Source organism: Cryptomeria japonica, chromosome 4 (assembly GCF_030272615.1).
Source record: "Cryptomeria japonica chromosome 4, Sugi_1.0, whole genome shotgun sequence".
Classification (NCBI taxonomy): Eukaryota; Viridiplantae; Streptophyta; class Pinopsida; order Cupressales; family Cupressaceae; genus Cryptomeria; species Cryptomeria japonica.
Genome location: NC_081408.1, coordinates 499,859,112 through 499,873,315, shown reverse-complemented (window position 1 = coordinate 499,873,315; position 14,204 = coordinate 499,859,112). Strand labels below are relative to the sequence as shown.

Here is a 14,204-nt window from a genome sequence, read left to right as displayed (position 1 = left end):
CTTAACCTTCAATACTATACAGCTCGACCTAATTTTGACAGCAAAGGCTATGCTCAGGTGCATCTAGCTCTTAAAGAAAGTTTTTCTCACATCTCACAACTTGAGGCCTTCTGGGAGGATTGCGGAGATGAATTTGAAGGAGGAGAACATTTTCTAGGTTCACGGTGGATCAAATTAATACCTTTCATCTCAGAATGAATGTAACAGGGGTTGTAGATAATGGCGAGGATTTGATTGATCTGCAGTATGTTGAGAAAGTACAGGGTTCCCCAATCCCTACGATAGGATGGGATAAGAAAGAGGAGGATCAAATTCAAATGAGAACATTCCTTGTTATTCGCAAGATTGAGCAATGGTTACGGAAGCAAAGACTGGGAAAGCTAGTAATCAAAGATTCTCCCGTTCCAGTTCAAAATGTTTTGTCTAATAAATTTGTTAAAACTTGTGTTGCAGGTGGCACCAAAGTTAAAGTTGAGGCAGATACTACCAAAAGTTCGAAGAAATCCCTTGTAAGCCAGCTTCCAACCCATGTCACCAGATCAAGAACCAAAAAAAAGGGCAAAAAGATGCCAGAGAACACAATAGTGGTTGATTTAGAAGGGTCCCCAGAGGCTGGGAATATAATGGCAGAACAAAACATTGAGATGTCCACCATGGAAGTTGGTGATACTAAGAAGCCTGAAGAAGTAGGCATTGGAGGTTCATTGATCTTAGCAAATGTTGGTGTTGAACAATCCCAAACAAAGAAGGATGCAGGTTCCAACGGTCCTCATTGGTTAGACACTGCTCTCAGCAGTAAAAAGAGAAATGTGGTTCCTGTTTTAGTTCCCATTGAGGATATGGTTAGTAAATGTTTGGGCAGAACTCCAAAGTCCAAAAAGCTGAAAACAGTTTCAAAAATGGATTTTGACCAAGATACTGGCAATTGGACTGCTGAAATAGCTCATCCTGTTTCAGATAAAGAAGTAGAAAATCCTTCAGCAAAGGATTTCATTGTTGAAAATATTAATTTAGGCATTGGATCACGAGTAGCTAATGTACACCATTTGAAAGCTTCCACAAAAAGAATTATAAGCAGGACATGGAAGGACGAAAGGGATAAATAGGATCTCAAGGAGACATTGAGGCACATGGCTGAGTATATAGATGCTATTCATAATCCCAATGCCCACTCAATTTCACAATTGCCCATGTCATTTGATCCTAAGTCACCTGCTAATCAGAAGCTCTTGGGTTAAATTCAAAAGAGCAAGATGGTGACAGAAATCTTCCTGGAATGGTTGAATGGGATCACTCAATCTGGCACAGAGTACTTCAAGAACCTAAGCACAGTATATGAAAATGCCATAACAGTAATGAGAGAGCTAGAGACAGAAATTGCTAACTGGAAAAAGGAGGAAACCAAGTGCAGAGTTGTGGTGGCTCAAATGAATGATGTGCAAAAGTATGGCATTATGAAGTTTTTGTCAGAAAAACCTATGCAGGTCTTGGATGATAATGTTCTCTATGTGTGCAAGAAAAGCATTAAGTGGCGTAACTCTGTAGTAGAGCAGGGATGTTAAGAGTCTGCCAAACTGCAGAACAAGTTAGCTCAACTTGTTTTATCCATGCAGAATGACTTGAAATGCATAGGAATCAAATGTCTGAAGGAAGATGGAAAAACAATAGAGAGTTTGGAAGTTATCACCCAATCCTTCGAGGTAAAAATTAATTATGTTAGAGAGGCAAAAACTCTAACAACATATGATTTATCAACAATGGCGAAGATTGAGTCCCTCCTTTTTCTATGCATAGAACACCTGGGAAGTCACACGGATATTGTGGCCCAAGTCCGGCGAGACAAGGAAGTGTGGCGTCAGAGGATTGCTCATATAGGACTCCCTAACTATGTTGTTATACAGAGTTTTTCAGCCGCTCATTTGGATTGGAAACGTGTCAACATTGCAATGTAGAATCAGCCCGAGGACCCCACTCCATAGCTTAAATCTCGACCGTGCAGGCCCCTTTGAAGTTATTTGATGATGAATTTTAGGACAGTTTTAGAAATTAGTTTTTTGGTTATGTTTCAAAACTGAATCTTGACTCAGGGGCAGAGTTATGTAACTCTGTGTTTCCCTAAACTGCAGTTAGCCAATTTGTGGCTATATATATATATATATATATGTTTTAAAAAGACTGTGAAGGTTCGAGAATTTTGTGGCTTTCAGACTTGATATACTTTATTTTGCAGTTGCATAATGTTTTGAAAAGAAAACACTCATTTATCTGTGAATGAATGAAAGTGAATGTTTTGGAGTTTCAAATCTGTGTGTTTGATGAATGAAAATGTTGGGGTTCATTTCTATCAAAATAGTTCCTTGTTTCTTTAAGAAATGTTATGCATTTGATGAAAAATCTAGTCTGAAAGTTTCCTTTGAATGAAAGGTGTGATACATAACAAAGTCTGTGAGCTTTGCTGTCTGTGAACTATACTTTTAAAAATCACGTTTACAACAGAGTGATGTGTAAATGTGGGAATGTCTTTCGTACTTTCTACTTAAAAGTATATGCATAGTTTATTTTCTTGTTTTCATTCATTGAAAATCTAAGAGGGAGCTGTACCTCAGAAAATTCAAAGGGAAACTTTCATAAGTTTACCCAACTGTTTGGTTACTGTTTTGTTCTTTAAAAGGGCAATAGAGTTGTGATTATTTCATTTTTATCTAAGGACAAATTTGTTAACTAACAGGTAGCGATGTTAGGAAACCCTTAGAGGTGACTTGAGTTATCTCGGTTGGTTTTCCAAGAGTTTAGACTTCCACATGTGCTTAGTTGGTTAACGATTAGTTGACTTAATCTTGAGGTTGAGCGTTATACTTGTATATGCAATGCATGTTGACATTTTATTACTTCAAAACAAAAACAAAAATCCATGCATTTCTTGTACATTTTGCTCTTATCCTCCAGGGTTTCTTGGCAGGGCATTACAGCTTGTACATTTGAAAGGATGAACAAAACAATGATGAATATGGTTCAAGCAATTTGTATTTCAAAGGAGTAAAATTACACTTCTGAGCAAAAGCAGCTCAAAACACAGCCTATCTCTGCAAAAAGTCACCTTCAGCAGCTCTTCAAATGAACTCCACATGAAATTTGGTTTGTTCGTTTACCATTAGTGCAGCATCTTACAATTTTTTGATACCCATACCATGCATTCATTCCCGAGAAGAAACGGAACAAGTTGGACCAAAAGAGTCAGAAATTCTTCCTTTTGGGATATTTAAAATCCTCAAAGGCCTACAAACTGTTTAATGAGAAAAAACAACAAATTTATCATTGCAAGAGATGTATTCTATGAATCCACGAAGGACATAGCTAGCATTGATGGACAGTTAAGTAGACTTGAGAAATTTGCAAAATTTGATGTTTTTAAGGAGAACGATATGGAGATTCCAAACATGAAAATGAAGCTTCAAATCAAGAAATTGATGCGCCAATTGCTCCATACGAAACACAAAATGAAGCACCTCTTGTTTCACAGAGAACCAAAAAAAAAAGATTCAAAGATGAGTCACGTAGGCATTGAAAGAGAGATTCTAGTGATTTAGTATCTCAGGACTGGAATAAGTGAATATATCTGCCTTCCTGATGGGATCACTATTCTAAACCGAGATCTTGAAGTGAAACTGATTATTGTAATCCTGAGAAAAAAATTCGAATTTGAAATTACTTATTGATTCACATCAAGGAGTATTTAGTTAGTCAAAGAAACATTAGTGTGTGAAACAATCAGACACTAAAGGTAATGTTTAGCTGCATGCTTGGATGTGCTGACTTCATTATCCGATTCTTCAAAAAAAAAAAGTGATCAGAATTTTGAGAAATCAGTACAGAATTTAGGAAATTGTAGATGAACCTGTCGTAGATCCATGCATGGCCATTTGTCAACAAACTTTCTCCAGTGCAAAATCACCCCATGAATGAAAAAGGCAACAAGTATTTTATCTTCGTTGTGGATCAAGTTGAAAGACAACTCTTTGAATGTCAGAACAGGTAGACTAACTTGAATCTCATAGTACCATACGTACAAAGATGAACTGACTTCTGTTCTCTAGGTGCATAAAATGAAGCCAGCAACTACAGTCATCTATGGGAATGGTTTGGAAAATCCCTCTCCTTAGTTAATAACTTGACACAAACAAGCTTGTAACTAGCTCAAATAGAAAATTGCACTTTGTATTAGGTTAATATACCTAGGACTGATAATAGGCCCAATTTTAATCTGAAGAGAGGTGATGTCATAGTGGTATAGTTCGGACTGTAGAGGATCGTGGGGATCTGACTAGGCAACTCAAGAATTATGCTTATAGATTTCAACTCATACCATGACTGGCATCCAGCTTTGATAGGCTAGGACCATCAACAAAATTAGTAGGTGGAATTCAATCTACAACAAGATCCATGGTGCAAAGAGTCTGACTACTTAGACAAACCATCACCAAATCACTGTCAGTAAATCCTGGATTCCAAGAAAGGGATATCTAACTCCTCCAGTCATCGCATCTAACATGGCAGAGTCTATGAAGCATATAACAATTAAATGCCTCAAATTCCACTAAGATCACTACTTGAGGACTCTTTTCTTGGCTTGAATGCTATTGGAGAGCATAAAAACAATATCCTTTCAGCATGATCTCTATAACATTTCAAAACCGCAATACCAAAGCTCACATACATATAACAGAGTAAGATAGGTGATGGTGTCAAAGAAGTGGAACTGAAATCTGGGCTGATCTCTATAACATTTCAAAACCGCAATACCAAAGCTCACATACATATAGCAGAGTAAGATAGGTGATGGTGTCAAAGAAGTGGAACTGAAATCTGGCATCTCAAGTCTCAAGTTGATAACACCATCTGGAAGAGCATGAACAGTTGTGAACTCAATCTTAATTCTGAAGCCTAATTCATGACAAAAGTAGGTCCACTAAAGAAACCTCAACATCGGTGTATGGGTAAACCAATTTGTCTAATTCATCCTTACAACTGAAGGTAACTTTCTTCACTTCCTTTCTAGATGTACTTACAAATTTCAGTGATTGATTTTTGTTTTGCTCTAATTTACTTCCAAATGGCCATATCCTAAAGACACTTTAAGTTTAGGGAATCTAGCTGATGCTAAAGGCATAGAACTGCATTAGTCATCAAGATAATGTCATAGGCCAAAATTTATTCCTTTGATATTTTATTATATCTGATAAATTAGCATCAAGCATTATAGCTTGCTTTCTAAAAGAATAGGATACAGTGGGCATCGACACTGCAAGAGGAAGTAACATTATTCACTTTCACTTAGTGTGCAAATTATCTCAATGCTCTAATCAATAAATGCTTATTAAAATGGCAGATTTATGAACTTATGTAATAAATTTCTCCTCTTGCTATCAATGCTTCCACACGCATGGTTGGCAAGCTTTCACAAATCATATGGTCCCCCAGTGCTTATGTCTTAAGAAATTCTAAATGGAAAGACCTGTTTGTTGGAAATTAAATAATTCTGTAGGTAGTGAAAGTTTTCCTGGGATTGAAACAAAATATGAAGCACTAAATAGTGGCAATCAACACTAACCTTGCCCAGAAAACAGATTCCTTGTGAATCCTTCCTTTCTTTATTTGGAAGACCCATTTCTGCTGCAAGTTTACGCACTTCTTCCTGCAACAAAATACAGAATCAAAAAAACCTTTATGAGACAACGATACCGAAGCAGAAACATATTTGCACTCTTATCTCCAGGCCCACAATACAGTAAATTTCAGCACCTAAAAAAGATTATTTCAGAATAGCAATAACTTCTTAATCCAAACAGTGAAGGCAGCGAAGGCATTTTATTCAAACCAGATTATTTACACTCGGTCAGAAAGCGGCTCATGAGTGTCAAAGCTGTCATTTCTCGTTCAGAGAAAAAAATTATGAATTAAATAGATGTATGGTGATGAAAAACTAATTTCAATCATACTTTGGAAAATAATAACAAGTATCGGCCATATAGCTATAAGCCTATAGGCATGTAAGGTGGATAATAAAAGAGCTGGGGTTTGATAAAGATCTAATGATATGAGCAGAAGAGAACTGCTCCCAACACAGTGAATTAAGAAATCAGTTTGTAGAGACTAAGGATGTAAAGAAAAGCATGTAGTCAATGAAACTGAAATGCATATCAGGACATAAGGTATATTTAATGAGGAAGTGCCAAAAGCATCTCTGAAGAAATACTTCTAGGACCATAATTAAAAAAGGAAGCAAAAAAGAATAAACAGAGGTGCATAGATACAATAGACTTGTTTCATGCATCTAAAGTGTGGCCCATGAAACAAGTATGAAGGTGCATTGATCACTACATAGTGACTAATCAGATAACATAGTTGGATAATAACTACCCAAAGCCAACAATCACTTAATACATAGTCGGATAACCAATATTATCAAAACATAATAATAGACATTGCACACTGACTACAGGGTCCCAAAAATGTAAATCAAGAAATATGAGGAAACAATAAAAAAAACATAATAAAGTGTGCAGCAGATAACCAATTAAATTAAAGTAGACACAAAAGGATGTGAAGCTAAAAAGTTGAGTTGAATGAGCTGTGACACATGAAAAGAATACGCTCACGAGTCACAGAAAACATAGCAGAAAGAAAAGGAAGATACAATTAGAAAGCTGGCTAAAATTTTGGGGATATTATCCCCTAAAACTAGGGTTGGAGTTGGGGCAAGCAGTATTAAATCTATGAAATCACCCATTAAATACTATTAATTAATCAGACCCATGGGGCTGCCACACTAGCTAATTTCTCTGCTCCAGCTCTTGGCAGACAGCATGTGTATTATGCCCCCCACACAATTATTGACTCAGCCATCTTTTGAACACGACAATTGGATTCAAGCACAAAATGAACAAGGCAAGGAAAGCTATTGGAAACTCGTGGTATTATTCTGATTTTCCCTCCAATACAATAAGATCCCTGTAACACCAAGCAATGGTTAATGACAATGGTATTCATGGTCTATGGTTCAATGCCTCTGGTTATAAGGCATTTTGAGTGAAAGTTTTGGATTTATGTTATGAAGGACGTTAGCAAAAGTAATTGAAGAGCATGAAAAGGTTGCACCATAAAATTAAATATGGTGTTAATATAATGTTGGAAGACACTGAAAATCATGAGTACATTAAACTGGCTTTGAACAAGGAAGCCCGTCACAAAATACATAACATTTTAAGACCATCCTTGGCCCCAACTTAGTAGAGCCATACCAAACAAAAAAAGCATGTTTAGATTACCATTACACAGTTTTCCTTGACCTTACAGCAATCTGTTGGAAAAGGCAATTTTAGAAAGATAATCTGCTGGCAAAGTGTTTCTTCCCATTCTAGAAAAGCTAATGGCATTCAAGTTTTCGAGTATGCATTTGATGAAATATTTTGGAGAACAGCTCAAGAGGTAAAAGATATATAAGAGACTTCAGTTAAATCTTTCTACTTAGTGGATTTAAACAAACCTCCTATGGCTTACATTTGTGATGCTATGGTCAAGAATGTAATTAGTACTTTATATTTGGTCAAAGTTAAGTTACTGGGTTCGGCCCCCTAGACCCCTGGTACTAGTCCGGTACAATCCGGGTTCGGGGTTCGGGTTCGGTTCGCCTGTGGTTCGAACAGGATTCGTGCTTCACAGGCCTGGTTCGAACCAGGTCGAACCCAAGAGGACCCAGGGTCGAACCCAGAGGTCTGACAGCCCAAAAATGGATTTTTTTTTTGCAAAATTTAATTTTTTTTGAATTCCACCACATAAAAAATTAAAATTCCAAGAGAGAAGCACAACTCTGTACAAAAGAACAAGTCAGAAAACACAATTCCCGTACGGGAGAATGCACCTTGATCAGAATTTTGACTTCTTTGGCCTTGTTCCTGACGTCTTAAAAAAGCAGAAAAATGATGCACGCCATGGAGTTCCGTGTGGGTTTGAAGGTTGTAATTTGGTGTTGGCGGCGAGGGCGCTGCCCCTCGACCCCGCAAGGGGCTCTGCCCCTTGACCCCACTGGGGGCGCTGCCCCTTGACCCTATTGGGGGCGCTGCCCCAAACCCCCATTAGAGAATCCATTTAATGATCAGACTTTAAATTGTTGAAAGTTGAAACAATGATACTTGAATATTTTATCATTTTGATATTAAACTTGATGTATATGATGCTGTTATGGTATGATCATGATGCTATGATTACAAGTTTATGTTGGTTTTGTTGTTTATATGATGCTATGTGACATGCTAATCTTAATTCATGCTTATAGGCTGCATATATATATATAATTTACTTGTTTTTGTACTAACGAACCCAAACCCCTTTTCAAAATTTTGCCGTACCGGCATACCCGGTTCTTCGAACCCGAACCGGTGCCCGAACCCGAACCGGTAACTTAGGGTCGAAGAAAACAAATATCAGCCTGTGTGGTATGTCAAGCAAGTGGCAGTGGCAGCTTCATTGGTCCCTCAAAGCCACATGCATTTGGGTTGTCACCATGATAGGACACAATGAATTCATCAACACAGTGGTGAAGACTCAATGCCAAAACAAGATGACTAGTGTTGCCTGAAATAGTAGTGAAAATATTGTCAGGTTTGGAGTCATTTTATGATGTATCCAAATTGTGAGGTAAAGAGTTGTATCAATGAATCTCCAACCTTGAAGAGAGAAGTTCTTTCCAGATGGAGAGTATAGTTGTCATAACCCCTCTTTGGACATTGGATTAAATAAATACGATAATTAAAACATTTATTAATTAACATTTAATGATATTGGAAAATCATCTCATTTATGAGACTTCACGATTTTCCTCTAATATATGATTATTAATGTTTATTATTTGTTATGATTATTATTTATTATTTTATTTTAATGTAACGTTCATATTTCAATTATTAATATTATATTAACTATTAAAGAAGTTTTACCATAAAATACTATTAAAACATAAAATAGATATATTGAATATATTACACTTACCATATAACGTGTTATTTAATAAATATAAAATATAAACATGAATTGTCAAAATACATTATAAGTATTATTTGGAATAATATCGTATTAATACAATGCCATTAATAGAACCAATATACAATATTACAAAGAGAATTCAACAGTGATCAGAATACTAATACTAAGCATCGATCAAAGCATCAACTAATATCGGTATCATCCAAGGGTGATTTAGAATGAAGTTGACTAATCAATTAGTCGTAATTATTTAAGATGACCACTAGAAATCGAAGCACTAAGGCAATCCTACCGTTTGGAGTGATTAAGCAACATTGATACTGTAGGTGTTAATGATACCGATGACAATATTGATCACAACCATCGTAAGGGAAGTATCTATGTCTGCAAATGCATGAACGTGGTTGACAAGAATGCGTTATAATTATTTATTAACGATTCAATCTAACAAGATTCCTTAATGGAATCATGAGATCACCGTAGGACATAGGATTAATTCCTAATACTAACAATTCGATGAAGTCAGTATGATTATGAATATCAATTAAATCGATAAGCATTAAAACAACAAATTACGCGAGTCATTACAAGCATCGGCAGTTATGAACAAACCGATTGTTATGTAGAAAGACGTTGGAAGGGGACATGTCTCCTTGATCTCGAAGAGGTGCGACTATTCAAGGAAGAAGTTATATGTGATCGTGGAAGTTTGTCTCTTATAAAAAGGCCATTTTTGGATCGCTCCTAGAAAAAATTACTTTGGGCATACTATCGGTTGCATAAGGAACAAAGTCACCAGTTAGGGAGGACACCATATCTTATTATACAGGAAGAAATACCATGTGGGGCCTTTGTGCTGACAGAGATATCAGAATTTAAGGAAGAAGACTTCAACAAAAATTCAGGCTTTTTAATATTAGAAGAAGCTTGCCAAAGTGCTTTGTGGGTCCATCCAATAATTATTCAGAATATTATAATTGAAGAATCTTCCAACAGTATTTGCAGAAATGGTTGAAGATTTCACAGCTTTTTTGTGTTTTTAGCAGCAGCTCCACTATGGAGAATGGGGCCCACTTTTAATATATCAAGGTTGAAGATTTCACAACTTTTTTGTGTTTTTAGCAGCAGCTCCACTATGGGGAATGGGGCCCACTTTTAATATATCAAGGTTGAAGATTTCACAACTTTTTTGTGTTTTTAGCAGCAGCTCCACTATGGGGAATGGGGCCCACTTTTAATATATCAAGGTTGAAGATTTCACAACCTTTTTTTATGTTTTTAGCAGCAGCTCCATTATGGGGAATGGGGTCCACTTCTAATATTTGGAGATATTGATTGTGTTTTTAATTTCAACACCACTTAAGCTTTTACAAGGAATTTGGGAATCTATGTTTGTGATTTAAGCAATCAATATTACCAAAGGGTTAATAAATTTTTAAGAGGAGTCAACAACATGCTGAAGAATTTTGTTTGGGTAAATCAGAGAGAGTGCCAAGATAAGTTCTACTCTTTTTAAATTCAATATTTTAATGAAATGTGTTCAGTTTCAATAAAGTTATGTTTATTAATATATTACCATTCTCATTTTAATTTGAAATTGATGTCTCAGGACTAAATTATTGCAAGTCTGAAAAGGGGACATTACAATAGTACCAGGTTTCTGACAGTAAACACCAGCCACCATTGTCAAAAATTCACTACCAACATCTGTGAATCTCAAAAACAGTCAATAATTCCCACAGCACAGAAGAATTGTAAGTTATGAGCATGATCAAGGATTCCAGGCTGCTTAATGACTTTCAAGCCCAAGCTCCACATTGTTAAAGTTCAGTAAGCCCACCACTCAAAAGTTGAGAAGCTTCTTGAAGGAGAAAAGATCAGACTTGTGCTTAGAGGATAGTCCAAGCTCAAAGCCTCAGACATAACTTGGAAACTTGAGAGATTACAGTTACCACAACACCCAGGCTCCAAGCCCAGCACAACAGTAGACCCCAGACCAACACTGGAGCTGGAAGTTTGCTCAGAAGCCACCATCAACTTATTGATGATCCATATCTCATGCACCTAGATCTATGCAGAGGAAGAAAAAAAGTTCACCAAAACTGGCTTCACGCATGAGTTTTGCAAAACCTTATTTCCGAGAATCCTTGCACTGTAACTGATACCAAGGGAGTTATATGGGACAGATTGTTAAGATTCTACATAAATATTGTTACAGCAATATGATTTTTTTCAAATATCTTCTCATATAGTTGGAGTCATCATAACAAATTACTCTGATATACTGATAACTCTTCAAAATTTTGCAGAACTGTTCAGAAATGCCCTCTATCTCTCTGCTGGGAAATCTGCAAACATCATAAGTTAACTCAATTAAGTAATTCTGTGTAGAGCAAAAACATAGTTTTCACCCTATACAAGTGAATATACAAGTTAATGTTGATTCTATCCCTGCAAACAGATTGATTAGTATTCCAGCATAAGATATTTGTGGTCATGAATAATACAGACCAAAATGCATGAATTTTCAGTTTAAGTAACAATCAATCAACTAAATTTTCCAATCATGCCTCATATGCAGACTTTCAAATTGGGGTGGTTTCGTTCCTAAAACAAATTAATATTTCAGCATAAGATATTTGTGGTCATGAATGACACAGACCAAAATGCAGGAATTTTCTATATATTTCGTGTCAAGAACCTCATCCCTTAAGCAACCATCAAGCAGCTAAATTTTAAAATCATACCTCATATGCAGACTTATGAATTCGGATGGTTTGATTCCTTCAACACCAAAGGTGTAGAAGTCACTTAACTGCCACTTATCATAATCTATCTTAAGTTGCCAAATCAGAATCCCAATCAGGTACGAGTATGTGGGTATTGTACATATTAGAATATTAATTTATTATCATAGGAAAATATAATAATGTATATATACACTGTTGAACAACAGTTAATATGCTGAAAATAACTTAGCAAAAATAAATCGCATAACACAGCCACAAAAGAGACACCAAAGATTTTTATATGTGGAAACCCAAAGAGGGAAAAACCACGGGGAGGGTTAACTCTCAAGATAATATAACCAGTTATATGAGATTACAAAACAAGCTCACTCCGAAAGGGCTCACTGCCTGAAGAGCTTACTACTCAGAATACAAATGACTTACTGTCAAAAGGAGTGAACTAAGAAAGTTGCATCTACGCATGCATGAAAACAATTCCAATTAAAGCTCTAACATCTCACTCTCTGCTTGCAGCAGATCCGATTAAGAATCTCTGCAAAATGCTTCCCCAACTTTTTGTAATACTTTGACTGTTTGCAACAAATCTGATTAGGAACCTCTGCAAATCACTTCACCAACTCTATGCACAATTCTACTTATACCGAACCAACACTTCAAATCTATCGCTTACCACTTCTATTCTTTGCTCATACGCTTCCACACACTTACTCACACGCATACACGTATATTCATTCATACACACTTCTCATCGTAAAGGGATCATGTATATATATATATATATATATATATATATATATATGTATATCAATTTGGAAATACATCGAGTCGGCCTCTAAGATATTTGACAAAAGAACTTTTTAATGACACGCTACCATCAGTGGAGTAGAATATCAATATAGATCTTCAAGGTCAGCCAAACCAAAAAAGAACATATCCTCAAAGCACCAAAACAACACGCTACCATAATGCCGCAATTACCAAAGCACAAAATGGAATAACCAAATCATAGCTAAGACCAAAAGTTTCAGAGCGCACTAATCATGATCCAAGTCAGCATCACATGATTCAAGACGTGAAAACCAAAACACCAATGAATGTTACCAACAATCAAAGAAACCAGAGGAAATCAAAGCACAAGAATCTGCTCACCACAGCATATCTAAACATACAACTGAAACATGACATCCGGAGAATAGCTTCCAAAGCACATGAACAAATGTCACAACCAATGTTGGCGGCATTATTGTACACGGGAATAACATTAGTTAATTATGTGTAATTGTTTTGGTTAGTTGGCAACCGAGGGGTGGAAGTTGCGGTGCGACGGTTGGCGCTCGCACCCCCTCGGTACCCTTTTATACTCCAGAATGTAACTTGTAAAACACACTGATTATGAATAGAACATCTGATATACTTTGTCTGATATTTACGACATTATTCTGCGTTATGTTCTTTATGTCTTAAGTTATTCACCCGAGAGGGCAAACATTTAGCGTCGTTGCCTAGACGAACTCGGGAACGGAAGACACGAATGGCGCACAGACACAATGGGCCTACCCGTTGGTGAAGTAAACTCGGAGGCCGACGACGCGCGGACAGAACTTTACACAGGAGAAGACACGACAACGTGAGAATTTTCAATTTTGCTCCAGGTAGCCATTCAGACATACGTTCGACGAGAAGCGGCGGAGGCAGAAATCCCACCAAGTGTCGTGTGGACAGCGCTGGAGGTTAGCCCGGCAGTAAACACCGTGCGGTGGGAGCCACCGAAGGCCACGAGAAAAAATATAAAACGCCGCACAAAAACAAGACACCCGCACACCGCCGAGGAAGGAAAGAAGACGCCAAACCCCGCACACCGCCGAGGAAGGAAAGAAGACGCCAAACCCCGCACACCGTCGAGGAAGGAAAGAAGACGTCGAACCCCGCACCACCACGCCACCACGCGACGCGAAGGGTAGAGCACGAGCCGCACAATCCCACGCACCGCACAGCCCAATCAAAACGCGCAGCAGCCAAAGGAAAAAGAGGGAGACTAAACCGCACAATCCCACACAGCCAAGCCAAACGTAAACTACACAGCCACAGGTAGACCAAGCAGCTGCACGAAGAAGGAGGTCGTTACGAAGGTACCTAAGCCGGTACGATTGTTTTACAGGAACCCAGTTATACAGAGATTCATGGATTCAGTAGGGAAAAGAAGTTGGAAGAAACAGCTGCATGCTTCTTCCAGTACCAGCCAGAGGGATAGGGGTAGCAATATCAGGGTTTTAGCTTTAGGAGTGCGTGTTGCAGGCGGTACCATGGATGCCAGCGCTCGGCAAAAACAAAAACAGAAAACACCACAGGTTGCCGCAAGTGCGAAAATCACAGTGACGCCACAGAATATTACTTTTGAGGGCCTGAATGGGTTGG

General features: G+C 37.5%; 1 protein-coding gene across 2 annotated transcripts in view; it reads right to left on the bottom strand.

Annotated features, from left to right (window-relative positions):
- The window catches only part of LOC131060360 (uncharacterized), a 174,488-nt gene that overhangs the window by 49,321 nt on the left and 110,963 nt on the right, over positions 1-14,204 (bottom strand). For both annotated transcript variants that reach the window (XM_057993540.2, XM_057993539.2), the window contains one exon: positions 5,609-5,692. In XM_057993540.2, coding sequence (XP_057849523.1) covers positions 5,609-5,692 — 84 coding nt within the window. The remainder of the gene's footprint in view (positions 1-5,608; positions 5,693-14,204) is intronic.